Consider the following 27,599-nt stretch of genomic DNA (forward strand, 5'->3'; position numbering starts at 1 on the left):
AGGCAAATGTATGTAATTTGTACTTACATATAAAATCCTGGGTTATAGCCCTGCTGAGTGCAGAACATGTGTGACTGACATGAAAGGAAAAGGTGGTTTTGCCTGAATGAGGCTTCACAAGGTGTAGTAATAGTCCCTACAGGTCTCAAAGCTCAGAATAGAAACAGAAATTTGACATCTAGCTCCCAAGTAAAGCTTAATTGCAACCAAATGACATTAAAGATTAGGACCTTTGGCTCAGTGATGCGAGGCTGGGGTTTAGGAGAACCACTTAGGAGGCTGTTGCTGACAAGTTGAAGAGGAAGATGTTTTCCCTGCATCCCAAAGAAGTCTCTGTGCTGGGAGCTTGTTTTGGGGTATTTTGACCACCTTTATTTGCTACAGGTGGATGTTCTGAGAGCACTGGGTGCTGAAATTGTGAGGACCCCAACTACTGCCAGATTTGATTCTCCTGAATCTCACGTGGGAGTAGCATGGAGACTGAAAAATGAAATCCCGAATGCACACATACTAGACCAGGTAAGAGCCAAGGTGCAGGTATTGTGTGGGAGGAGGTATTGCAGCCTTGTTCCTTAGTGTCCTTGACAGACTTCAACACCTTACAAGTGTCTCTGGAGGAAAAGATGTCCCAGGTAGTAGTTGAGCAATCATCACTGAGCAAACATGAGGCATTGGTGTGCCCAGGTGGCCAAGAAGGCCAGTGGCATCCTGGCCTGTATCAGGAGCAGTGTGGCCAGCAAGAGCAGGGAAGTCCTTCTGCCCCTGTGCTCAGCACTGGTTAGGCCACACCTTGGGTACTATGTCCAGTTCTGGGCCCCTCAATTCAAGAATGATGTTGAGTTGCTGGAACATGTCCAGAGAAGGGCAGCAAAGCTGGTGAGGGGTCTGGAGCACAAGCCCTATGAGGAGAGGCTGAGGGAGCTGGGGTTGCTTAGCCTGGAGCAGGGGAGGCTCAGGGAAGACCTTATTGCTGTCTACAACTACCTGAAGGGGGGTTGTAGCCAGGTGGGGGTTGGTCTCTTCTCCCAGGCAACCAGCACCAGAACAAGAGGACACAGTCTCAAGCTGTGCCAGGGGAAGTTTAGGCTTGATCTCAGAAAGAAGTTCTTCCCAGAAAGAGACTGATTGCCCATTGGAATGGGCTGCCCAGGGAGGTGGTGGGGTTGACGTCCCTAGAGGTGGGTGAGGCACTTAGTGCCATGGTCTAGTTGATTAGTTAGGGTTAGCTGATTGGTTGGACTTGATCTTGGAGATCTCTTCCAACCTGCTTGATTCTATGTGATTCTGTGATCGTACTGTAGGGTAGGAAGGTTTTATTGTCACTAGAGGGCAGAAACGAGCCTGTGTTCGCAGAGACGGCAGAACACGTGAGTGGCTTTTTCCACTCAGCTGGCAGTCCTGTGTGGAAGAATGGCTACAAAGGTCGTGTTGCTAAAAGAAACTGCCCCACAGACAGGACTGATCTTGGCATTGGAGCCTGCTGGCACCTTAGAGCTACTTTTAAATTAGGTCGCTTAGGAAGGTTGTATCTTCACCCCCCCCCAAAAAAAAAAGCCTATGTCCAGTATGTATAGCTGTTGGGGCTTGGAGAATGTTTGTTATGTTCTTGAAAAGCCTGATAATGTCAGGTTTGTCTTTCTGGTCTGCTTAATGGCTATTCTGTCTTTTGACACAGTACCGTAATGCCAGCAACCCTCTGACGCATTATGACACCACAGCTGAAGAGATCCTGCAGCAGTGTGATGGTATGTTTGCTCTGCTGCTCTTCTTCAGTGACACCCTAGTCCTCTCTTGTCTCTCAGTGAGACCTGAGGTAGATGAGAAATGTTTGGACTTTGGTACAGTGAATCCCATATATATGCTGTGTCATTAGAGAATTCCCTTGCCTCAGTAGTTGCAGTAGTGTTTCAGGGTGTTTTTTTCTGTTCAAGAAGAATGCTTTGGATTTAGTCTCCTCTGCTTGTAGAGAAAGTAGTGATGTGGAAATGATCTCTTAGAAACTGTCTCCCTTGAATATCTCCCTGGAGATATTCAAGGTAAGGATCGACGAGGCCCTGGCAACCTGGTGTAGTTGAAGATGTCCCTGCTGAGAAGTCAGGAGAAGTCAGACTAGATGATCTTTGGAGGACCATTATATGATTCTGTGAAAGAGAAGGAGCTGTAAGTAGACTGGCATAAAAGAACAGGGTCAGTTTTCTCAAATCACAAATACAGACCAAATACTCCAGAATGCTGCAAGCTTCTTCAGTTAGGTACCCTCAGGAGCACAAACTGTTGCAGCTGTCACCAGTAAGACCTTTTATACTCTGCAGGGATCACTGAGCTAAGTTGGAGTGCCAGAAGTGGTTGAGCTGTGGCAGCAGAGAGCTTTTGTTAGCTGGGCTAATTCATCCAGCTGAGAAATTGGTTTGAGAGCTATGGGAGGCATTCAGTGGGATACTGCAGCCTTTCGTGTAGGCATTTGCCATAGATAGTAGAAGGAAGTCATGTAGGAGGCTACTGACCTGCCTTATAAAACAGTGCAGTTTCTGATGGGACCCTCTAGTAAGAAAAGTAGTTAAATTCCCTCTCAATAAGGTGAGGGCCAAGCAAAAAGTTCTTCCCCCTCTCCACAGTAACTCGAGTTGTTCAGATGATCCAGCTTGTCTTTGTGGCAAACTCTCTTTTACATTTGAATTAAAATGAGTATATAAACTGCCAAACTGAGAGTCTAGATGAGTTCTAGCTTTAGGCTTCTTGTTTTATTTACTTTTCCTCACAGGCCAGGCACTACGTAGTTATTACTGAACTTATGCCTAAGGTTGTAATTGTTCTGCCTGGTAAGCACTTGGTTTTTGTGTGTGAATTAGTGACCTTTCAAAATGTGCTTTTATTAACAAAGCTGTCATGTGGATGCATCATGGAAACTGTGTCACAGAAGAGTGAACTGTCATACCTGTGCTCACTCTGGGTGCTGATGAGCAGAACAGAGCGGTGTTTTTCACATGACAATGCGAGAGTAGTTGTGTTAGCAGACCTCTCAATGAATGCCTACCCCATGCTCTTGGCTCTCATTCAGTAAATTAATAGAGTGGGCTGCTCATTCTAAGGTAAAGCATGAATTATCTACATCAGCAAATACAGTGACTGGAAAACTACAGGTGTCAGCTGTATGGGCCCGTCTCCAGCTCTGTTCAAAGTACCATGAATTGGTGCCAGGCTACTGGATGGGTATTTCAAAACCATTGTTGAAGTAAAGGGGGATTGAGCAAGGTGGTCTCAAAGTAGATCTCGTAACACAGCTTTTGTGATCAAAGAGCCTTATCTTACTTGTGTTTGTTTGTTTGTTAAAGAAAGTTTGTACTTTGATTTAAGTGGGCTTTTAATCTGTTGTTCTGGAGAAATTTCACAAATGCCTTCTATTCTTCACCTTTACACAGGGAAAGTAGACATGGTGGTGGCTGGTGCTGGCACAGGAGGTACTATCACTGGTATCTCCAGAAAGCTAAAGGAGAAGTGTCCAGATTGCAAAGTAAGTGGCAAGCCTGAAGCATTTCTCTTTACCAGAGTGAACCTCAAACCGCTCCACTTGGCACGTCCCATGCCTTGCATGCCTGTCCCAGGTCTCTATGGGAAATCCTTGGATGTTTTCATTTAGAAGGTAGTTCTGAGCAGCAAAGGAAAAAATTCAGATTATCTGAAATCATCATGTTTTGGGCTTATTTGTGACCAGAGCTCAGGATTGGCTCAGCAGATGAAAACTGGCCCTCAGAGCCCTTCATGGAGTGTCTGAGAAACTTCATTCTGTGGTGTGGTCTACAATCTTATGTTTCTTCTCTGACTGCCCCTTCATTACCTTGTCTGGAGCTGCTCAGTTTTTTCTCAGTGAAATTCTCTCTGCACACACAAACCTGTGTGTCTGTCTGGGTGCTGTGTTAGATTGTCTCACAGAAGCTGGTATTACGTTTCATTTATATTTTACTATGTATGCAGGGAGTGGTAAACAAAACAAAACTTAGCGTCTTACATGTGGCACAAAGGTAAAGGCTGTAATGGTGCCTGATGTGAATGAGGGCAATCTTGTCTTGAGGAAACCAAGCAAAACCCATGTAGAACAAGTGATGCCCCTTACTTAGGGTCCACAGCCTGAGGAGACACAATGGGTTGCCAAGGGGTCTGAAGCAGCAGAGCATTTTGCTCTCTGGGAAGGTGAATGGTGCCAAGAAGAAATGAGTTGGCTAGAAGAAATGACTAGGTTGCTGTTGGCTTGGCTGTGTGTGTGGCCAGTGTGGCACCAACAAATGTAACAAGGTCAGAGCTCCTGAGTAAATAGGTATCCTCTCAAAAGCAGTGTATCATGGTAGCCAAAGTGGAAACTGCTTCTCCAGATTATAGGTGTTGATCCTGAAGGCTCCATCCTTGCTACACCAGAAGAACTGAATAAGACAGACAAGACAACGTATGAAGTGGAAGGAATTGGATATGATTTTATCCCCACAGTGCTGGACAGATCTGTAAGTCATGTTTCTTGATTTACTGCTCTTTGCCCTCTGATGGGATGCAGAATTGAGGTGAAAGATGGAGGAAAAACTTAGAAGTATTTCTTTGAGCTGAAAGGGGAGGGCTAGCAGACAAAACCTGTGCTCTCCATGAGAAAAAAACAGTCCTTGGAAGGCTTCTGCACTGGCCATATTTGACTTACAATGCTAAGTTGAAATGCTGTGAGCAGATAACATTAGGCTAGAACACAGTACTTTTTTCTTAAACAAACAAAAATTTCAGCACCTTCCTGCCACCCCCCCAACAAACAAACAAATAAATGAATAAATAAACCCAGACAAACATGCCCCCAACAACCAAACAGAAAAACCCAACCAAAAAAAGCCAAAACAACAACAACAAAAAAGAAACCAGTGAAGCACCCCAGCCCCTCTTGGCCACAAGCAGTGTGACTGTGTCCTGAGCAGAGCCTGTGTCCCTGGGAAGCCCTCCCAGAAAGGAGCACACTGTTTGATGCTCTGTCTGTCTGTCTCACAAGAAAAGCCAGCTCTCACAGTAAGGTTTCAATAAGAAGCCTTCTGTGCTAGTGTGGTCATCTTACTTTGGCAGACAAACACAAATGCTTGGCATTTGGAGAATGGAAATCCAGGCACATGTCTTGGCAGGGCAGCTGTTACCTCTAAAAGCATGGCTTGGATTCACACTGGTTGTGTATCTCCCCTAGCCCTTCTCATTAAAACAGGCCTTTGTTTCTGTCTTCCTGCCCCTTCCCAGGCTGTGGACCAGTGGTACAAGAGCAATGATGAGGAGTCATTTGCTTTAGCACGCCTGCTGATCCGAGAGGAAGGGCTTCTGTGTGGTAAGAGAGATTTAATCCTTTGGGTTTCTCTGAATGGCATGTGGAAGGCTGAAGCGATGTGCAGGTCAAGGAGCCCTCATTCCACTTCAGAAGCTGTCATACTCACCCTCAGTTCCTCTACTATCTCTTCTCCTCTCTTTCATTTTTTTCTTGTTTTCTTGCTCATGGTTTGACAGTTTTGGTCTCTGATCTGAATTTTGGCAGGTGGCAGCTCAGGCAGTGCCATGGCTGCAGCTTTGAAAGCAGCCAAAGAGCTGAAGGAAGGTCAGCGCTGTGTTGTTATCCTCCCTGACTCCGTCAGGAACTACATGTAAGAACTTGCTTGTTTCCTATCTGGCAAAAGGGTAAAGCAGCCCCTCAGACCTCCTTATTTCTGTAGCAGTCAGTTACTGAAGCAAGGAATGTGTCTGGAGCACAACTTGTGAAGATACCTGGAAAGGGTCTAACACAGAGTAGAAAGGAGCTTATGCCTCTGAAAGCTGAGCTCCTCCTCGTGCCTGCCTTCAATATATAACCATCGCTGGTCAGCATCTTTCACAGCAGCAGACTTGCTTTCAGTGTTTGCTTTATTGGGGGCCATTGGTATTACCTCATTCCTGGATGTGCCCCTTTAAAACTGCTCTCTCTGCCAGTGTCCACAGCAGAACACAGCACTACTGTAGCAGTAGCCAGGGTTGGGGTGACTCTATAGGTGGAAGAGTGAGGGCTTGGAGCTGTGCTGAGCAGTTCTCTCCTACTGCATTGAAACATATCCCAAAACACTGTATTTTTAGTTGTGTTTCCTGACTTTTCCTGCAGCACAATGCTAAGCAACTAGGAACTTAAGGACAGACATTGCCTGAGTTACAGGCTGGCACTTCTCCTCTCCAGGTTGTGTCTATTACAGTACATGGGACTGATGTAGTTGAAACTCTTGTTTCCTATGGGATTCCTATTTATTCTCAGTGTCCCTGGCTGTTAAACTTGGATGGTAAATGGCAGTGTATTTTCAACTATGCTTTAGATGTTTGGGCTAGTGAGCTGTAAATAGCTGCCTCTAAGTTTTCTGTTACATGTTCAGCCTTTCCATGAGCTTTTCACTTCCTGATGCTTTCCAGGACCAAGTTCTTGAGCGACAAATGGATGATTCAGAAAGGGTTCATGAAGGAAGATGATGACCTTGTCAATAAACCTTGGTGAGCATGTCAGATCCATTTGGACTTTCATGAGTCTATTCAAGTGACTGTATGGCATTGCTAATTGAAAACTTACTTCAATTTACTCTACTTTCTTTGATTAGCCAATCTTTCATTGTGTTGATTGTACTTGTTAACCTCTCCTTTGAGCTGCATGGCAGCAGAATAAGACTTGGTATTTAATGTTTATTTGGGGGTTGGTTTGTTTGTTTTGTTTTTTGTAATATGAAAAGGGTTGTATTTGAAATGAAAATGTATACAAAGAAGCCTTTCAAGATCAGAGTTCTTGAGTGCAAAGCACTGCAAGTCTGCAATAGGTGGAAGGAGATCTTCCCTAAATTACTGCACATAATGACTATAAATATGGCTAGCTCTTTGAGGAGGAGCATAACACTTTCTGTGTAAGATATAACTAATGAAACTAGAGAGATTAGTACTCTCCACTAACTGTCTGTAAACCTAGAAGTAGATGAAATGAGGAAAAAAGGTTTGGTCTTAAAACCTTTTCATACTCTACTAACCTTCTGACACTGGGAAGAGAATGTGAAAGCCTTGAAACTTTACTGACCTGACCCTGGCTGAATTCTGGCTCTTCCTTGCAGCCTTTTGTCATTTCTGTAGTGCTGAAGGCTGCTGTATGTGAACAGCTGGTTCTGTCCTTTGCATAAAACTTGCATGGGTTTGTTTTTCATTTCATCCTCAGGTGGTGGAACATCAGTATTCAGGAGCTAAGCCTCTCTGCTCCCCTGACTGTGCTTCCAACTGTTACCTGTGCAAAGACTGTTGAAATTCTCCGGGAGAAGGGATTCGACCAGGTACCAGTTGTTGATGAATCTGGGTATGTCCACATATATCACTACTCAGCATATGTATCACTCCCCTCACCAGGTTCCAAGGGATGTCTTTTAAATGCTTACTAGAAGTATAATATCCTCTCGTAATTCTCCAGTCATAAGTAAGAGAGTTCAGAAATGTTAGCTTAAACACACCAGTGCTGCACTTAAGATGTTGTAATGCCAGAACTGTCCTGCCCTTCACTTAATAAGCTTCTAATGATTATTATGGTACACTTAGTTAAGTCCTTCTGCAGGATAAAGTAATTTATTTTTGTAAATAGCTGTATAACCTAACAAAGAAAAAAATCATATTTAAAATGAACAACTCCAAACCTACCAATCTCCACCACAGCCTTCACCCAGTTGATTCAGAACTCTGCATTACAATGTAATGTTGTAGTGACCCTTATAAACTAGGATGTCCCCAGCAACCTGGGATGCCTTATTACCCTGAAAGTCTGCCCTAGGACAGGGTGAATAATGAAGTGTTGTGCAGTTATTCTCTAGATAACTCCAGGGGCTTGATTGTCACAGCTTCTTGCAACAGGGAGAAGGGGAATAAGCAGAATGGAGGTGAGCATGTCTCTGGCCCTGTCACACCTTTCAAAAGGCAGAGGAGGATTTAAAACAATGAAGTTGTGCTTTTCAAAAGGTCTCTCTGGAAGCTGCAAGAACCAGAGCTACAGAGAGCTCAAAGCTCAAAAGGGCCTGGCATCCACAGCACCTGCTGACTTCTGTGTGTCTCCAGAGCTTCTGAGAACTGGACTCTCAGACACAGAATCCAAATACACCATTAATACAACTTCATACAAGGAAGCAGTGAGCTGACTTCTTCAGGCTGGCTGAGAATGGATGCTGTTATCTTCAGGAACACTTGAGGGGTTTGTGTTGTTTAGTCCTACCTTCTCTCTCTCCTCTCTTCTCAGGGTGATTCTGGGCATGGTGACCTTGGGTAACATGCTTTCTTCACTGCTTGCTGGAAAAGTTCAACCTTCTGATGAAGTCAGAAAAGTAATCTACAAGCAATTTAAACAGGTAAGCAGGTATATTCTGCAATTCCTAACTCTGGTTTAAGATACTGCTGTAAGTGTCCTAACGTGACAGTGGCATCAGGCTGGGTAAGGTTTACTTGGAGTCATACAAAGCAGCTATTACAGAGCACAGACATGGCCTAAACTCCCAGGTTTGTATTGTGTCTCTATATTGTGCTGTTCCATTACTTCAACAGGCTTTCTTCTAGTATGATAGTCCTTTCCTCCTTCCCCCAGAATGCCAGCACAAATCTGGGCAATCCAGGAGGAGAGACAGAGATGTTGAAACAGCTCTTCTGAATAATTTCTGTATCAGCTAAAAACAAGCAGCTGTTTGCTTCTTGTATCAGACACCTTGCTTGAAATGGGGACGGGTGCTGAATGCTGATGTTGTCAAGATAAGTGAATGTGATACTGTGATGCTAGCCAGTTTCACCTGTCCATCCAATGTAGTGTGCAAGATACCACAACTCCCCAGCTGTGTGGATGCTCTTTTAAACTATTGTTGCTGTTGCTTTGCTTCTCTAGCAGGAAAAGGATTTTGCTTTTAACGTGGAATGCTTGCCCTAGTTGTCACCAGGCTTTTAATTTCAACAGTGTCTCAGAGCAGATGAGGGACTATATTCCAGAAGTAAGAAAGCAAATCACATCATATTCCAGCCCAGAAAGCCAAGCACATCCTGGGCTGCATCAAGAGAAGAGTAGCCAGCAGGTTGAGCAAGGTGATTCTCCCCCTTTACTGCACTCTGGTGAGACCCCACCTGGAGTGCTGCATCGAGTTCCTGGAGCCCCTGTTACAGAAAGGTTCTGGAGGTGCTGGAACATGTCCAGAGAAGGGCCATGAGGATGATCAGAGGGCTGGAGCTCCTCTCCTGTGAGGACAAACTGAGAGAGTTGGGGTTGCTCAGTCTGGCAAAGAGAAGGCTCTGAGGAGACCTTATTGTGGCCTTCCAGTATCTGAAGGGTGCCTACAAGAAAGCTGGGGAGGGACTTCTCAGGGTGTCAGGTAATGATAGGACTAGGGGGAATGAAGAAAAAAAATAGAAATGGGTAGATTCAGGTTGGATGTTAGGAAGAAGTTCTTCACCATGAGGGTGGTGAGACACTGAAACAGGTTGCTCAGGGTGGTGGTGGAAGCCTCATCCCTGGAGGTTTTTAAGGCCAGGCTGGGTGTGGCTGTGAGCAACCTGATCTAGTGTGAGGTGTCCCTGCCTATGGCAGGGGGGTTGGAACTAGATGATCCTTGGAGTCCCTTCCAGCCCTAACAATTCTATAATTCTATGATTCTAAATATAATGGGTCCCTTCAGTCTACAAAGTCCCTGAGGTTGAGAAATGATGCTTATTCTTTATGGACAAATGTAAACGTATTTTTTCCTCCCCAGACAGATAATCAAGCAGCAGGTGGAAATGTGGTGCGTAACAAATCTGTTTAGTTCATGTTCTCCCTCACTTGGACACCTTAAGTTTTTCTGGGGCTGGTGGTTTGTCATCATTTCTGAAGCTGTACTGGTGTTAGCTGTAGCAGCCAATCCTCTGTGCTTCTGAAGTTGTGGCTTTTTTTTCCCTGGGCAGCTTGAAGTTCCTCATGCTTCTTCAGCAGAGAAGGGCTTCATTTCTTTCCTCTTTAGTTCTGACTTTTGGTGGAGGATGGAAAAGGGGTAACACACAAGTGGTGGCATTGGTAAAATGCTAACTGAAAGCATCATTCATTCATTAGCTGTTCTCCATTTGAATTGATGATTTAATGGAGAATAGCACCACAAGTGGTGGTATTGGTGAAATGCTAACTAAAAGCTTCATTCATTAGCTATTTCCCACTTGAATTGATGATTTAATGCATTTTGGCTTTTTACTGCTTTAGTCAAGCTTATTTGGCTTGTTCACTGATGGAATGGGGAAAACAATGGGGAAATCTGTGTCACTGAAATGACTTAGGATATCCTACAGTTAGGACATGTACTATGGTATGCATCAATAGGAGATCAGCTTTGCCTGTGACTACCAAGGCAAAGCTATCTTTTGGCAACATGGGAAGCTTTCTTTGATATGATCACTCTGATATCACCATTTTGTGACAGTGTCTTAGAATAGAAGAGCAGTGGTCATAGATTTTTTTAAAGTCTCCAGTAGGGTAGAACTCTAAGGCTCTGAAACACAAATCACAGGATAGTTTGCCAATCCAAATGAGTGTTGAGTGTTAGTGGAGAGTGGGGCAACTCCTGTGAACTCAGAGGTTAGTTCCACTGTTTTGGAGTCTTACTACTCATTTTTCTTCAAAGGATCAACTGCTAGCATTTGTTAGGTGTGTGGAAGGAGAGAACTGAGTTGTAAGGCCATGAGCAGTGCATTATCACTTGCCCTAAGAGCTAAAGAAGCAGTCCCAGTTGTGCAGTATAGTAGCATGTGCTTAGGCTAATTGCATTACACACACAGTAGGGCTCTTTTAAAAAGTGCCTAAATGTGAGAAAACTCCTGAACAACGTTTTTAGAGAGCCTGAATGAGCAGTAATGAAACAGGGGAAAACTCAGTGGGAGTTCTGTTGAATGTCCATTAAGCATTTCAAAACATGTTTATGGCTTCATAGCTAACCCAGAGCTGCTGATGGGCTGCTTTTCCTGATCATCTTCAGCCTACCTAGTCCCTGAAAACAAGGCTATTGATTGTGCTCAGTCAGATGGCAACAGGCTCTACCCCTTCAGTGAGCTTTGAACTTAGGTTCAAAAGTCAGGCTTTGCATGTCCATTTGCACAAAACTGCTTGTCAGTGGTGGTGACTGATAGTAGGATTGATGTGGCAGTAGCTCCAGACTTCACCTCAGCCCTTGCCTGACCCACAGGCTTAAGGATTGATGCTGCAGTATGCAATACAGCTTGCAGACCCCTTAAACACAAGCTGCTGGGAATCCTTTTGATCTCTTCTAACTCTCAGCATGGAGACAAGAGCCCTGTGTTCCAGTACAGCCCAAGTGTTCATGCTGTGGCATTTATTGCTCAGCCACAAGCCAAGCTCACTGCATGATAAAGGCTTTTTTAACCTGCAATGCAAGGTTTGACTTTGCTGTAAATTCCTTTAATCTCTTTTAGTGGAAGTGTGTCAGATAATGGGTGCAACCGTTACCCAGGGAGAGTCACCTGAGTAACAGACCTGTTGCTGATGCTTAATGTTTTAAAGCATGTAGGAAGAAGAGTTTGATGCATCCTTTCATATAGTTCCAGTAGCTGATTGGCTGAGTGTTTCCTCCTGCTGAGTCAGCACAGGACCCTTTCTTGTTTAGTCTTAGTAAAGTTAAACTTCACTAGAAATGAATTATTAATTCTCAGTTCCTTGATTTGCACTTCAATGTAGTGTTAGCTGAGCAATCTTCACCCCTGGGTTGGTTGGGGGGGGGGGGGGGGTTGGCTTGTTTGGACTTTTCCCCTGCCACCTTTGCAGATTGTATTCACTTTCATAATGATTTGCAGCCTGATTCATTCACTTGTTCCCAGCCTTGCTAGGGTGAAATCGCCAAGTGTAATGAGTTTTATGGTAACTTTCTTTGTTAGACACATGGAACATTTGACCTCCTTCCATCATTAACACTTTTTCAGATGGTATTCAGTATATTCATGATGTTTACAGAGTCAGAATGGTTAACTTCCTGTGGTTTGGTGTGTTTTGTTCTGGTTTGGAAATTAGAAACAAAGAAAACTGGTCTTTTAAGTTAGCTTTTGATTTGTTAGCGTTGAACAGTACTTGAGATGGGAGCAGTGTATAAATGTATTTGGTTTAGTACTGGTTTATTGACTACTAAACATATAAAGGGCTGTTTTCTTTAAGCTTTCTAATTGTCTCCTCAGATTAACCTGAAAGACAACTTGGGGAAACTCTCTCATATCCTGGAAATAGACCACTTTGCTCTAGTGGTTCACGAACAAATTCAATGTGAGTATGATGTACTGCACCTTGTAAGAGGTAATCTGTGAGTGGTAACAAGAAGCAAGTACAAGTGTGAGTCTGAAGAAGACAAATCCTCTTTCTGTGTATGTAACTATGCACTCGTAACACTTAGAATAGAATACATAGAATACATAGAATAAACCAGGTTGGACGAGACCTTCAAGATCATCGCGTCCAACCCATCAACCAATCCAACACCACCCAAACATCTAACCCACGGCACCAAGCACCCCATCAAGTCTTCTCCTGAAAACCTCCAGTGATGGCGACTCCACCACCTCCCCAGGCAGCCCATTCCAATGTGCAATCACTCTTTCTGTATAGAACTTTTTCCTAACATCCAGCCTGAACCTCCCCTGGCGCAGCCTGAGACTGTGTCCTCTGGTAAGACACTGGCACTTTAATTCTTGGGGAGTAGATGTTAAATCCATTAATAGCCTCACAAAGTGCCATGTACCAGCTTTTGGAGAAAGCTGTTGCCCAGAATTGGATGCCACTGTACAGTGACTTTGTTAGTAACAGTAAGCCAAAAGATAGTCTCCTGCAGTATAACTGATCTTTGCTTCTTCCTACTCCAGTCATACAACTTCCACAGTTCCACCACAGTGACCCCTGCAGGTTAACTACGCTTCAGTTTTCCCTTCCTAAAGCAAAGCCTTTATTACAACTTCATAAAGTTTAAGATCTAGGTGTCAACACCGACATCACCATCTCAAGACAGCTTAATATTTCATTTTCCTGTCTCTTTCATTTACTCTATCTTACTCTCCTTCACCTGGTATTTTTCCACCAAGCCCTGCTTTGCTTCATCCATCTCAAATCTCTTTGCATTGCCTTCTTTATGAACTGTACATGACTAAATAATCTTCAAAGCTAGGGTGTTTCACTGGTACATGTAACATTTTTTACTGTCTTTTTTCTTCCTTATTGCAGGCAACTTGCAAGATTACAGACCCTGAAAAACTAAACTAAAACCAATATTAAGACTCACTTGATAAATTTATCTGACAGGCATCTCAATTATAACTGCAATTGAAGAATAGTCATCAAATTTGGACTTGTTCCTGATAAGGATATGCTCCTGGCTGTACTGTGACTAACTGTTTATAAACCTAGGATTTGACTTGAAGCTTGCAATGGAGCAAAGATTGAGTAAAGGAAAAGTACAGGACAATTCAGCAGGCTGAACAAACTGAGCAGGTTAAACATCTCAATACAGCCAGACTTTAGGATCAGAGAACTTAGACCATAGACAAAGGGTCAGAATTCACTTGGACACTTAGTTCCTAGGTCAAAGGCTTATGATCCCAATGGAAAATCACTTGGACCTGTCCTCTCAGTGCAGCAATGATTAGATGGTTAATAAGTTGGGGGGTTTTTTGGTATATAAATGGTGAAACATTGTATTGTGAGTTTTATGCTAATTCTGTATCTGATAGTGGCAGTGTCACATATCCTTCTTTAGTGGCCCCTGGTTCAAACAAGGTGATATTTGTTTGTAGCTGCTTCAAGCATAGCTGCAGCAAGTAATGTACAAGGAAAATACACTTTATAACAGAGTGTTTGGGTTGAATTTTTATGATAAGAAAAATCTGATGGACCCTTGCCTGCCTGCCTTATTTCATTTCTTCCTTCCTTCCATAATGTTTTGGCTTCTGTATCCCTTTTGCTGAAAAGAAAATCCTTGCCACTTCATGTGTGACTGTTGGTCAAGATGCCTCTTGGGTTCTCCCTCAATGTACAAAGGCTGTCAGTGATAACCAGCTCCACCAATAGGCCCAGACACATGGAGCTGAGATGGCTTGGCTCTTGCCTTTACAAGCAGTGCCACGAAAACGGGGTGGCATGCTGTGTTTTTGTGCCTCCTACAGCCAGGATCCCCTCTTTGTTTGTTGCAGATCACAGTGACGGTTCCTCCAGCAAGCGACAAATGGTGTTTGGCATCGTCACAGCCATCGACCTGCTTAACTTTGTGACCGCACGGGAACGGGAAAGAAAGTACAACTGAGGCCCAAGCAGCAGCGGGGAGCCTCTTCACCAACATTTTGCAATCTCCAGCAAAGAATCAGGTTTATTTCTTTGGTACAATGGTCTCTCCCTGAGGTGTGGTGTTTGGTTTTCCTTCTTTCCAAATTCTGAAAGTGAGCAGTTAACTATCCTGGTGCCACCTATCCAGCCAGTGCATTTTGCTGCATTGCACAGCTTCTGGGGACTTGTTTCTTAATCAGCTTAGGCAATATTTCTTATCAAGACAATTTATTTTTTTACCTATATATATATATATATGTGTGTGTGTGTGTGTGTATGTGTGTGTATATGTGTAAAAAATCCTGTCTAAATTAACTGGTGTGTTCCTTACTTGTGGTGTCTAAAGTCTCGCTTTCCAAAGCACTGTTTCAGATTCATAAAATGTGTGGAAATAAAACAGTTACTGAAGCAGAGGACCAAGGGAGCTCTGGGAAGTTTTGGATTAGTTGGGGTTTTCTTTCATGCAAGAGTGTTAAGTTCGATAATATATTTGTGAAGACAAAAATGGGACTGGGATGTGAGGAGGAGAAAGGAGGGTTTCCATTTGTGGTCACACCAGTGCAAAACAGGAACAAATCCAGAGGGCTGGGGTTGAGGAAAAAAATGGCTTCAGTGGAAGCCTGACAGTGAAGTGACAGACCAATGCCTTTGTTTTACACAGTGCACCAGCTTTCATTGCAGACACAGCCCTTTCTCCTTTCTTCCAATTGTACCCTGATACCTAAGCACAAGTGAAAACGTAAGATCAGCTTCTTGCCTGAAGGCTTCTGAAAATCAGACTGTTTCATCTACCACCTTCCCCTTACTTCTTCACCTTCTTAGTTATCTTAAAGTGCTTCTTTATATCCATGCTTTAGAAGAACCAAAGGTAATCTGTCAAGAGCTGTAAATTCTTTCAAGTCCTGTTCAAGTGCTCCTATACTGTACTGCCTTATTCCAGGAGAAAAACTCTGCCATATCAATTGAATTCACTGCAGCCAAGCTTGGAAGTACCTGGCAAACACAATATGGACTGGTAATGTCAAGAGTACACGAGAGTAATGTGTGGCAGGTGTGTGCAACTACAACTTTTCACCACTTCTGTACCTTTGGATTCTTCAGTAATGTTTGACTTCTGTAGCTGTGCTCAGGCTACTGACTGCTGCTAGTGGTAATCGATGACTGGAATCACCTTGTGGTTAATGCAGAAGAATAGCTGCTCTTCATCTTCATAATGACTGCTCTAATCATCTTCTGACTGGTCTTTTGCTAAGAATAAAGATTTTGGTCAGTAAAATTGATGTTTTTCTCTGCTTGTTTCTCTCCACTGAAGTAGAAAAATGCTGTTTAGGCTGGGGCTATTGCTGCTAGGACAGCAAAGTTATTTGGTTGGTCGGTTTTGGTTTGGTTTGACTTCTTAAAAAGCTGAAGAGAGTTGAGCCAGCTGAGAGAAAACAAAGGGGTTATTTAAAAATCACAATTGCTACCTCCTGTGTATAGATTTCTTTCTACCTTGGCCTTCCTGTGCCAGTTGAATTTGCTGTACATTTTGGAATTGTGTGCTTAGAGGAGAGGTAGTGAAAGCCACCCTGTCCCATGTCAGTGCTGAGCAAAGAGCATCGAGCAGAGCCTTTGCAGTTGTGCCCTGAGTGAGGGAGGTGACGTGGAGGAGGGAGGGAAGCCCAAAGGAGGCAAGAGCTCAAAGCCAAAGAAGTGACACCAGTGATAGTGCTGCCTGTCAGCACTGTGACAGCCTGGTATGTTTTCTAGCTGCTTCCCTCTCACCTTAAATTTGTGAATGTTAAGAACTTTGTAATAATAAAAAGCCTCAGATTGATTTCTGATAGCATTTGCCAGCATGGCATCAAAGAGCAAAGTTTATTCTGCCCTTGTTCACTTTATTTCCTTAGATATTGGCTGTCCCTTTAGATTAGGGCCATTACTGAAGTAACATCATCCATACATACCTCAAACTATGGTCTTCTCCAGGCTAAACAACCCCAGCTCCCTCAGCCTCTCCTCACAGGGCTTGTGCTCAAGGTCCAACTGGGTAGTGTCAACACACTCCTGTGACAGAAGTAGTGTTTCTACTTCTTATGCTATAAGGAGTGTAGGAGTGTGCTGGTTTTGTCTGGGACAGGGTTCATCATCTTCACAGTAGCTACCATGGGGCTATGTTTTGAAATTGTGTTGGAAACAGGATTGATAACACAGGGATCTTTTCATTATGGCTGAGCAGTGCTTGTCCCACCACCCCACCAGCAAGTAGGCTGGGGCTACACAAGAATTTGAGAGGGTACACAGTTGGGACAGCTGACCCCAACTGACCAAAGGGCTACTCCATATAAAGCATATACAGCTGGAGGAAGAAGAAGGAAAAAGGAGGGGATGCTTGGAGTTAACAGCATTTGACTTCCCAAGTAACCATTACAGGTACTGGAGCCCTGCTTTCCTGGAGATGGCTGAACACCTGCCTGCTGAAGAAAAGTGGTGAATTAATTCCTTGTTTCCTTTGGTTGTGTGCACAGCTTTTGCTGAACCTATTAAACTCTTAATCTCAGTCCATCAGTTTTCTAATCTCCCCTATCCCACCAGGGGCGGTGAGCGAGCGACTGTGTGGGTTTTGGTTGCCATGTGGGGTTAAACACCACAAGGAGCTGGGTAAAATCAATACTGTGCACTCTACTGCACAAATGTATAGTATAAAGAGTTCAGTAAATGTTGTTTGAGTGCAGAATGTCTCTGGGCTTTTTAATGCAATTTGAGTTGAGAGTGTGTTAAACTGTAGACTGTGAGAAATTTGTCAGCTGCAGAAGATCTCTTGTGTTCAGTGTGCTGACTGCAGTGCTCTGCAGTTCTCTTCAGTCTCCAGAGAGATGCTGGTGTGGCAGGGCTGTCAGTGAGCCAGCCCATGGTGAGCCAGCCCATGATTTGCTTCTCTTGACTGCTTCTCTTACTACAGTTCTAGTATTTCTGCATAGAGCAGGAAAGAAGGATGGAGAGCAAGGGCTTAGCTGCCACAGTTGAAATTCCTAGAGCAGTAGGTTCATGCGTGGTCAGTTGGATAGACATTTCTGAGTAAATGCAAGGAGTATGGGCAAACCTGTGCATCTGTGAGATGGCAGTGTCTCTGGGGAATTATGGTGAAGCTATCTTGCTAATAAAGTGAGGTGCATGGATGCTGTTCTTTGAATAAGGATCTCCGCTCTACTCTGGTAAGACCTCACCTGGAGTACTACATCCAGCAGAGAGAGGTCCTGTCCCTGGAGATACTCATGGTGAGTCTTGACAGGGCTCTGGGTAACCTGATCTAGTTGAGGATGTCCCTGCTTACAGAAGACCTTTGGAGGTCCCTTCCAACCCAAACCATTCTATGGGAGAAACCAAAGGGGCTGGCTCAGTTATTTCAGAGCTGTGTGTTTGTGCTGCCACTCAGTGTCTTGGTCGATTGCTCAAGTTAAAGCAGGCTGAAGGTGGTTTATATCTGCTAAGCAAGCAAGTAGACCCCTCATCCCCTGACTTTTTTTTTGGGTCCCTATTTCCTTGTGTGGTCAGTCCTCACTTAACCCTGTCCAACTGGCTTAAGACCTTGTCAGACAGTTTCACTGGGATGTTGTTCCATCTTGCAGAGAGACACAGGGGAAGACTGGTGGCTGGGGAGTTGCAGGAGGGGCTGCTTCTGCCTGCCTCAGTTGCTGGGGCCAGGCCTCCAGGCGTGTGGCATGAACTTGCTGGCTTGTTCACCTGTATGCCACATTTTCTTATAGGGGCATGTTTTAGGTTCATCTGCCTCCTCAGACACACACTGTTCTATCCTCAGCTTCATCTTCTCACTCCCGATCCAGTTTGCTCTCCAGCAGCAGGTAAACAATACACTAAACTTCCTTTACCTCACACGACCTTTTCTTGTGATTATTTGAAATGCTGCCACTGCCAGCAGTCATAGCAGATCATTGCTTTACCTTTACCTTTTGGTTGTCTGCTCAGAAGCAAAAATTATCTTGATATCACAGTCTGACAGGCAGAGGGCCAATGTCTTTCCCAGGCTCACCTGGAGAAGGAGAGAACATTTCAGCAGAAAGGCCAAAAGCACAGACAGTAGCAGGCAGCACATGGGATCATGTTCCACCTGCCTGCAGATTAAAGGTAGCGCTGCCCCAGCGGTAGCCCCTGCTCTGTGTTGCTGCTCCTGCCACCGTGCCATGGCTGCAGTCCCAAAGGGGGAGCTGAACCGGTTTAACAGTACCCTAGGTAGAAAAGGGGCAGTTTCAGCCAATGCAGCTACTGAAAGGAACATCCAGGGCTCCTCAATGCGCCCCCATGAACATCCCATCAGCAGCTGCCTTCAGATTCAGGTATTGCACGTAGGAGACTGCACACCCCCAACTTCTGCAGAGCGAGGCAAGTCCTTTCCTGACTGCTGAGGCACTGCCTCATGGCGCTGCTAGGACTGAACTGGCCCCAGCTGCAGAGGTGCCTCTCCTCACAGGTCACTGACACATGGGAAAAGTACTGGGTACAATCTGATGTTCTGGCTCCAGAGATAAACACAGGACTTCAGTCCAGAAAGCCACCATGCAAAAGCAATAAATACCCTTTGGAGAAAAAAACAACCAACCACCAACCACACACAACCCCCCCAAACAGCAACAAACCCACCAAGCCATGCTTGTGTTGCTGCTGGGAATGCTCCTGCAAGGTAAGAGCAGATGTCTTTGAGCTTTTGTCCCGAAATATTTCTGCAGGTGTTCTTTATCTATGAGTTAATTGAAGGTGGAGCTTTGGAGAGGGAAGTGGCTGTGTGCAGATGTGTGGAGGCTCAGCTCCTGGTCAGGTGCAAGGAGCCCAGCCTGCATCATGGTGCTGGCCCTTCTTGCTATGGTGTTAAATGCACAGAGCAGGGATACTCCTGCACATATGGCCTCCTGTGTGAGCCTGGACCCTTTCCTTCAGTCCCTGCCTAAGCTGTGCTGCAGCCATGCCCATGCCCAGCCTTGCAGCCAGCCACCCATGCTGCTGTCTTGCTTGCCAGGACCCTGGCTTGGCCTCAGAGCTGCCTTAGCTCTACAAAGTGAATTGCATTGCAGACCACATCCAGCTGGAATGCAGCTTTGCCCTTGCACCACATCACCTCAGTGACATCAGTTTTCTGTTTTTCTCCTCTGGGCTTCTGTAATAAAAGGGGCAGCGTACGACAGGGATGACTGGAGAGAGGGTGGGAAGCAGGGTTGCTTAGCTGGGTACACCTGATGCATCTAACAGTGTCCCCTGCATTCCTCAAGGTCGAGAAGGAACCGTGGAGGCGAGGCACGTGTTCCGTCTGTCCCGAGCCACCGCTTCCTCCAGCGCCGGCACCGAGAGTCACATGGTGGCAGTAGTGAGGGAGGATGGAGACCCAAGGGGAGAGCCTGCGGACCCTGACCCGTGCTGTGGCAGCCAAAGGAAAGGCAACTCACCCGCTGCCTTCCATGCACCCCTCTCGTAAGAAAACATCTACCCCCTAGCAGATTTGGCAAAGCCAAGTGCTGTTTGCACTGCAGATTAGCTATGGAAGAAGCAGCGCAAGGATACACCGTAGCTGCTTCAGATGAAACACAGAATGGTCTGGGTTGGAAAGGACCTCCAAAGGTCATCTAGTCCAACCCCCTCTGCAGTGAGCAGAGGTATCCTCAACTCGATCAGGTTGCCCAGAGCCCTCTTGAACCTCACTTTGAATATCTTCAGGGACAGGGCCTCGACTACCTCCCTGGACAACCTGTTCTGGTGTTTCACCACCCTCATGATAAAGAGCTCCTTCCTAATATCCAATCTAAATCTGTTCTTTTCTAGTTTGAAGGCTTTGCCCCTCATCCTATCACCACAGGCCTTTGTAAACAGCCTCTCTCCATCCTTCTTTTAGCCCCCCCCCCCCCCCCCCCCCCCCCCCCCCCCCGCCCCTTCAGGTACTGGAAGGCTGCTATTAGGTCTCTGGAGCCTCCTCTTCTCCAGGCTGATCAACCCCAGCTCCCTTAGCCCCAGCAGAGATGCTCCAACCCCTTCATTGTTTTTGTGGCCCTCCACTGGACCCACTCCATCAGGTCGATGTCTTTCCTGTATTGAGGGCTCCAGACCTGGATGCAGTATTCCAGGTAAGGTCTCACCAAAACAAAGTGGCAGAATCACCTCTCTGGATCTGCTGTCAATGCTTCTTTTGATGCAGCCCAGGATGTGACTGGCCTTCTGGGCTGCAAGCACACACTGTCTGCTCATGTACAGCTTCTTCATGACTGTGCCTTTCTCTTTCACAGCTTCCAGCTCTTGGACTTTGAAAAGTCACTGCCTCTCCAGGTGGTAACCAGCTGGATTGGTGTGCCCAAAGAGGGCACATGGCCTGCGTGCACTGCCTGCCCCTGCCTAGTGTGGTACCTAACAGATGCTTTACGTCTGTGGGGAAACCAGAGTGAAGGCAATGTGCTAATTCACGGTGAGACTTCTGCCTTTTGGACCCACCAGGGCATGGAAATGCACAGTTCAGCCCCAAGGGGCAAGCACAGTGGATCTAACCTGGAAAGAGTGGGAAACCTGCACATCTGGAGCTGCTCATGCCTTGAGTTCTTCCCAGTGTCCTCACAAGTTAGCATGTCTGTTCTCCTCTGGAGAACACATCTACCTCTGGAGCATAGCTCTCCCTACAGTCACCAGCAGCAGGTGCAACATCACAGGAGGCACATCAGATGTACTGGAATCCTCCATGGGATTTACAAGCGAATGCTAGCCTCTCCTGAAGCAGGTGGGTGTGAGTGGTTTCTTCAATGCAGTAACAGCAATAGGACTTTTCTAATCCATTTCTGCCTTGGACTGTGTCAGACTTGAGCTAGTGTACCTTGCACCAAGTACCTCACTCCACCATAGGGATACCTTCCAAAGCTCCTCATGAAATGTGGCGCTGAGCAGAAGTGGCAGTGGGCTCTAGCCACAGTCAGTTTTGGTAAAATCATAAAATCCATATTTTGTACAGCTAGCACATGTCATATTTCATCTGGAACAGTTTTGTCCTATGATAAGGCTTTTACACCAAGTGTGTTGAACTGATGAAAAACATGTTCAACATCAAGCAACATCCTACTTTTCTCCTACTTTACCCACGTAATTCAGATAGCAGCTATTATCATCAGTGCTCCAACTCAGCTTGGCCAGTATTCCATCCAGCTTGATCAGTAGTCATTTTAACCCCACATCTTCACACCAAAGTAGCTTTCTTTGACAGCCAGAGATAAACCAAGATCCCAGGAAAGCCCATTCTGCCCTGAATTAACTGATGTGCCTTCCCAGAATGTTGCTAATCCTTCTTCTCCAGACATCCTATCAAGCTTTACCACAGGTCTTCAACTGCTCTGATGAAGCCATTTTGATTATTGACTTACACAGGAGGGGAAACCATGGATTACTTCCTGCTTCATACAGCAGAATATGAAACATTGTAAAACTGCATTGTCTCTTCTAGGAGAAAAAAAAATCACCAGTGGGTGTGGATCTGCCAGTCACAAACGATCCCTCCTTTGAAGCACCCAGAAGTTAAACGTGAGTGCTGTGTCCCTTCCGACCTTGCTGATGCTGGTGCTATGAATCTACCTCTGCAAAGATTCTTTCTGATGATGCTTTAAAAGCAGAGGCCCTCACCCTGTGCACAGGCATGAACTCTCCCATTCATCTCACAACTTCTTGAGAGAGCCAGGAGCCTTCTTGTTTCTCTCAGCTGCCTCCATCACTCCCTGTGCCTCTCTCTCTTTTTGCAACTAGCTGGCTGGTTCTGGCTGGTGGTTGCTTCCCCATCCGAAGACACTGCTGTTTAATCAGCAGGATCTTGCAGGGTGAAAAGCTGCAGGGTAGCTGATCAGATAGAGGACAGGGTGATGTCAGCCTGCTGTAGAATAAACAGCTGTGTGCTGCACTCTCATGTGTTGTTTTCAACTTAGTAATGCTTACACAAGCACCAGAGAAGAGCGAGGCAAGACTAAGCCTGGGATGTGTTAGGTGCATGGGCTGTGATGTGCCTGCTGTGTCTGTATGGAATGGGAGCATGACAAGGATGCCAGTGCAGACCTCAGTCAGACCCCCACAGAACAGCTTCTCCTCTGCCCTTAACCAGCACTCAGGCAAAACAGGAAAACCCACACCAAGCCACCTGCCATCCTCACCTGCTAGGGGCAAAACCAGCTGTGCGTGTGCCCCTAGGGCCGGCGGTGCCAGACAGAGCCAGGCTGCACAGCCGCTCTGGGGATGGGGGTGATGGGCAAATTACTCTACCATTTTGATCCAATTTAGCTAACAGCTTACACCTTGCCCCCAAAAAAGGGCATGGGGGGATTTTTTCCAAAGTCCTCAAACCTGTTGTTTTGATCTTTTCTAAAGAAAAGGTTTTATTACGAAGACAAAATCATTAAACCAAGTATTTTAGTCCCTCTGTCCCTACAAATGCCCATCCATATTTCTGCTTCATTTTAGGCTGAAAAGAACTTTTTTTTTTGCAGTCTGAAGGGAAGAATCTCATTTTTCACTGTCTCCACTTGAAGCAGGCACTGCTTCAGGAGGTAGACAGGAAGGGGTCCCTGGGTTATTCTGTAACTGCAGTGCCCAGAAAACACAGTTCTTGCAGGAGTTAGGGTTATTTGCAGCCTCTTTGTGGGAAACCTGCAAGCTCTGCGTCATATCAGATAGCTCACAACATTTTCTTACAACAGATTATCTCTGGCAATGATTTCCAGAGAGTTCATTTATTGCAAAAAGATCAAAGGTAATTTCATTCCTGTCCTAACACTTACAACAGTCGTGGTTTTGAAAGTCTTAATGCCAAAGCAAGCATTCCAATAAGCCGCCTTCTTGCCTGATCATCTGAACAGTACTGAAGTTTCCTTCACAGCTGTGTGTCAGGGGAGCATCAGCCCAGCCTGGGACTGATGACTCTGTGCACTGCCACAGCTGTGGAAAGGAATGGGGAAAGCAGGGAGTGAAATTCCTGGGGGCTTTTCTTGTTCCAGTAGATCTGAACCCAGACTGCCTAATTGCCCAGCCAGCGTTTAGGAGTGGGGCTGGAGTACAAGCTGTTCACTGCTTTCAGCTGATTTAATAGTAAAGTGTGAGGAAGAGAAAGAGAAAGAGCTTTAGGTCTGGAGGTGAGACTAACCCTAGAATCTCAGAAGACAGAGAGTTCATATCAGGCAGCAATTAATGTAATCTGTCATTTCTGTCATTGCTTATTCCTGATTCAGCGAGGCACGTGTTGACACAGATGATCACAGTTCAAGCAGCAGGTTAAGCACGAGACATGAAATCAGATCAGAAGCAAGAGTCTTAAAACATCACAAAACCGCTAGGACATGGGAGGAGAGAACTCCTGAAGGTAAATACCAACTAAAATGAACAATGATTTGCTTATCTTTCTTTATACCCCAATCATTTAAAGCTTGGAGAGCAATCGGCTGCTGGACACGGTGAGGTGTGGAGCAGGACCCAATCAGCATCCCTTCACAGGGGCTAAGTGCTGCTCATTGGTGTCCCCTGCCACTGGGCTCATATAAGCTCAGTGCTGGAGTGCAGCAAAGGCACTTTGCTGATGCGACTGAAGGTGGTAAGTCTGTTCCTGAACTGCTTTCTAATGGCAGACTGCATGGGAGCCATGCCTACTAACCAGGTAACTTTGTTGTATAGGGGACTGAAAGGAAAGGAATCCACTGCCTTCCCTCTGCTTCTCAGCCTCTTCAAAACTTGTCTCTGCTTTGGGGAGTGCCTGAACTTTCAGCAAGATCTGAATAAATCTGAAAACTAAGGAGATTCTGGCTTCATGCTGCAAAGTCAGTCAGGTTGCTGGAAAGCTTGTGCAGTTTCCATCCTTGGAAGTTTTCAAGACTGGAGGACAAAGCCCTGAGTGAACTGGTCTAAACTTAGTGCTGATCCAACTTAGAAGAGAAGGCTGAACTGGGGACCTCCTAAAGTCCTTTCCAGCCTGGGTCACTCCATGATCCTATTAAACCCAGGTTGCATTTGTCTTGCTCAGTGACAGCAATACCATTTCTTTAAAAGAAAGCAAGGAAATGGCATCTTGCTTTGGCTGGGGCACATTGGCAGGTAGCTCTCTCTGCTCTGCTGAGTTCATCTGATTTTCCTGCAGTTTAATTCATGAGTGTCTCGTATCAGTGCAGGCTGATAACCTAATAATTGCAATCTCCTATCTGCAAGGTACTCTGTAAACATTGGCCTGTGCTCTTTGCTGTGTATCTTCAGTAAGTGGCAGCAGCTGCATAATTGCACGTTAGCATGGCGTACTTCCAAGCTCCAGTGGATATTTCCATTGACCCTTTGTCTAGCCTGTGCTATCTCATGCTTCTCTCTTTAGAAGACAGTCATAGGGCTGTTACAGGGCACCTGTAATAGCTTAGATATCTTTGGTGGCTGATCAGAGCACAGCTGAAGCTTCAGGCAAGGGTTAGGAGGAGCATTAGCAATAAGTAATAGTTATGGGAATCAAGAGAGGACACAACTTTGCTTTGTGTCATAAGGTGACTTGAAACTGCACTGGAGGCAGCATGGGGAGATGTTTACACTGGACATTGCTCCTCTCAGCCCTACAGGATGTGACTGCTGAGGCCATCAGCAGGGGAGCAGCTCACGGGTGTCATGTCAAGGCCTTCAAAAGATGAGAAGGTCAGATTCTTCCCATCCTTTGGTACTGCTTCAAGTCACCACCTTGCATAGATACTGTTGGTATTCCTATACTTGAGGTACTTTTTAATATTACCTTCAGAGGCACAGTGGCCTGGACCATAGCTTAGCTTAAATATGAATCTAGGTGTAGGGCACAGTGTTGCAGAGATGGATTCAGATGTCTGGATGCAAACATCTGTGTAGTCCTGCAGCACTATGCCAGGAATAAAGCAAACTTTGAGGAGACTTAGGAGAAATTCTCCAGTAGAGAGGAATGTAGCTGTTGAGCTAATCAAGAGGCAAGTCTTGTTTCTTTGTTCCCTGGGCTTCTAGAAAATAGGTCTGTATCTACTTCAGGTGAGCAAGCAAATGAAACCCCCCACTCTTGCCATTTTCTTGTATCAGATGTTAAGGGAACTGAGCACAGTGAGGTGGAAAGCCAGTCACACTCTTCCCTCTAGGGACCAACCGCTTCAGCATTGTGTGCTGCCTCCAACACTCAGTTTTAGGTCCAGGTTGGCTCCCCTTGCAGGGATGATGCTGGGGCCTGCAGTGCTTTGTGGTGGTGAAGAGGGAGGTGGTCAGGTGCTGCTGTTCCATGGCAGGTGCCCGAGTGGTGTCAGGGTTCTCCTGAGCCCCTGGAGAGATCACCCACCTTCACCCAGAGTTGCCAGGTCACTGTCCCCATTTTGTGACATTGGGCTGCCCATGTGCTCAGCTGAAATGCAGAGGCTCTGGGAACAAAGTTGGGGTGCAAACCCTGGTGTAGAGGGGGACTGGTGGCATTGGGTCCCCCTCCAGTAATCCCCACAGCTTGATGTCACTCCTGCAGCTGCCCCATGGGGAAAGATGGGGCACAGGCAGTACACCCATGGAGTCAGAGCTGGAGGGCTTTTGCAGGACCCTAGAGCCAATGCTAGCAGCCTCCCTCAGGGCCAGCATTCACTGACACAGGGAAGCCACATGCTGGTAGAGAGAGAAAATGCCTGCAAAAGCAGCCCTAATAATTTCAGCCCTCCACCTCTCCCCTTTTTTCACCCCACTGCAGAACAGTGGAGATGGGCATCACCAGAAATAAAAAGGGGGGAAAAAACTACTTGTAAAATCTGTTTTGCCAACCTTTCAGCTAGGAACCAGGGACCTCAGTTGTGAAAGTGTGCTCACTGCCTCTGGTATACTGCAGCTTATCTCTTCTTCACCCACAAGTGACTTTTGCTCCTTCCCAGTTAATTCATCAGGTAAATAAGGATTTGCTTGGGGAGACATGCTCAAGGCTGACACAAATCCTGGCTAGCAAGAAAGTTAACTATTTCTTTCCCCTTTAATCCCTGCCAAGAAGCAGCAAGTTTGGTGGTGGAGGGGAAGAGTGCTGAGATGCAAAATTTACTGTGAGAGTTTTTTGCTTGACCAGCTGCAGGGTCCAAGCTGTTCAGCGTGACTTCCCTGTACCCTCGTGGTCTTTCACTGCATTGTGGGGCTGGGGTTGGTGTCTGCAGGGGAGAAAAGACAACTCAGCACCTAATGATGTGGATCAGTGTCCCCTGCCTGCCATATTGCTTCAAGCTTCAGCTGCAGAGCCAGGAGGTGGCATGAGGTTGCTGACCTCCATTTTCAAGATGCTTGAGCACCTCTGGCTGAGAAGAAAGCTCAGCTGCACACCGTGGGCCATTTTAGCCCTCTGCTGTAGCTAGAATAACAGCATGGTGTATTTCTGTGTTTCAGGGGCACCCCAGCACACAGGGAGTGAACTGCAGCCACATCTTCCTGGACAGTGAGGAAATCACAGCTCTAACCTCAGGTGGTCCCACTGTGCTGCTTCAAAGCACCTCCTGCCAAGTGGCTGAAGCAAGCAAGAGAGCAGAAGGAGGATGGCAGAAATGGTAATTAAGGCTGCCCTCTGGCTCGCGTGAAGCCACAAATTAATGGGATAATCTGGGCCTGGCCATGACTGTGTGCTGTCTGCTTGCCTGGCTGCTGTGAGTCAGCAGGTCTTCACATGCACTGCAGACAGTTTGGGTGTCATGAAGGGGCGGAGCAGTAACGTTATGGCCTGGGATGGAGATGATGCTCACCAGACCTCTCAGCCTGTGCTATCTGTGCTATGCATGTTGGCTTCAACATCCTTCAGTCAGCTGCCCGAATTCCCTCCCCGGTGAGGCAGCTGAAGTGGGTTTCCCACATCCCCTCCATGTGGTAGCAGGCCAGGTCCTTTTGCAGGCAGAGCTCTATGTTTAGAAATGAGATATTTCTTCTTTGTGTCACTGATTTGGTTCTATCAAACTGCAAAATGGCATCTTTGTTCTCAGCCCAACATTAAATGGAGAAGGAAGGTTCTGCATCGTACCCTTGAGAATTCCCACTACAGTAAAGTTGCCAAGAGCATTACACTTGCTCTAACTGCAAAATACACCATGACAGTAGTGTAGGAAGATGGGGCAGGCTATGCTGCAACAAGCAGGTTAACACCAACTTTCATCATCAATCAAAATAAGACACAAGTCTCCAACCATGACCCTGTTGAGCTGCAAGGTGCTTTTATTCAACACAGGCTGAAGCAGGGCAAATTTTGTGGCCAAGCCAGAAGGGAAGCTTC

At 45.9% G+C, this 27,599-nt stretch overlaps 2 protein-coding genes across 2 annotated transcripts in view; both read left to right on the plus strand.

The window, feature by feature from the left end:
* LOC104305033 (cystathionine beta-synthase-like protein) overlaps positions 1 to 14,610 on the plus strand; it is a 30,517-nt gene extending 15,907 nt beyond the window's left edge. The window contains exons 7-17 of the mRNA XM_054165847.1: positions 385 to 519; positions 1,676 to 1,745; positions 3,420 to 3,511; positions 4,368 to 4,493; positions 5,254 to 5,338; positions 5,543 to 5,648; positions 6,436 to 6,513; positions 7,217 to 7,351; positions 8,276 to 8,384; positions 12,220 to 12,304; positions 14,218 to 14,610. Coding sequence (XP_054021822.1) covers positions 385 to 519; positions 1,676 to 1,745; positions 3,420 to 3,511; positions 4,368 to 4,493; positions 5,254 to 5,338; positions 5,543 to 5,648; positions 6,436 to 6,513; positions 7,217 to 7,351; positions 8,276 to 8,384; positions 12,220 to 12,304; positions 14,218 to 14,327 — 1,131 coding nt within the window. The 3' untranslated portion in view covers positions 14,328 to 14,610. The remainder of the gene's footprint in view (positions 1 to 384; positions 520 to 1,675; positions 1,746 to 3,419; positions 3,512 to 4,367; positions 4,494 to 5,253; positions 5,339 to 5,542; positions 5,649 to 6,435; positions 6,514 to 7,216; positions 7,352 to 8,275; positions 8,385 to 12,219; positions 12,305 to 14,217) is intronic.
* Positions 14,611 to 18,528: 3,918 nt separating this feature from the next.
* Positions 18,529 to 27,599, plus strand: part of LOC104305034 (cystathionine beta-synthase) — a 34,732-nt gene continuing 25,661 nt past the window's right edge. Inside the window, exons 1-4 of the mRNA XM_054165744.1 lie at positions 18,529 to 18,727; positions 19,609 to 19,807; positions 20,614 to 20,789; positions 23,968 to 23,996. Coding sequence (XP_054021719.1) covers positions 18,529 to 18,727; positions 19,609 to 19,807; positions 20,614 to 20,789; positions 23,968 to 23,996 — 603 coding nt within the window. The remainder of the gene's footprint in view (positions 18,728 to 19,608; positions 19,808 to 20,613; positions 20,790 to 23,967; positions 23,997 to 27,599) is intronic.

Source organism: Dryobates pubescens, chromosome 12, assembly GCF_014839835.1.
Source record: "Dryobates pubescens isolate bDryPub1 chromosome 12, bDryPub1.pri, whole genome shotgun sequence".
Classification (NCBI taxonomy): domain Eukaryota; kingdom Metazoa; phylum Chordata; class Aves; order Piciformes; family Picidae; genus Dryobates; species Dryobates pubescens.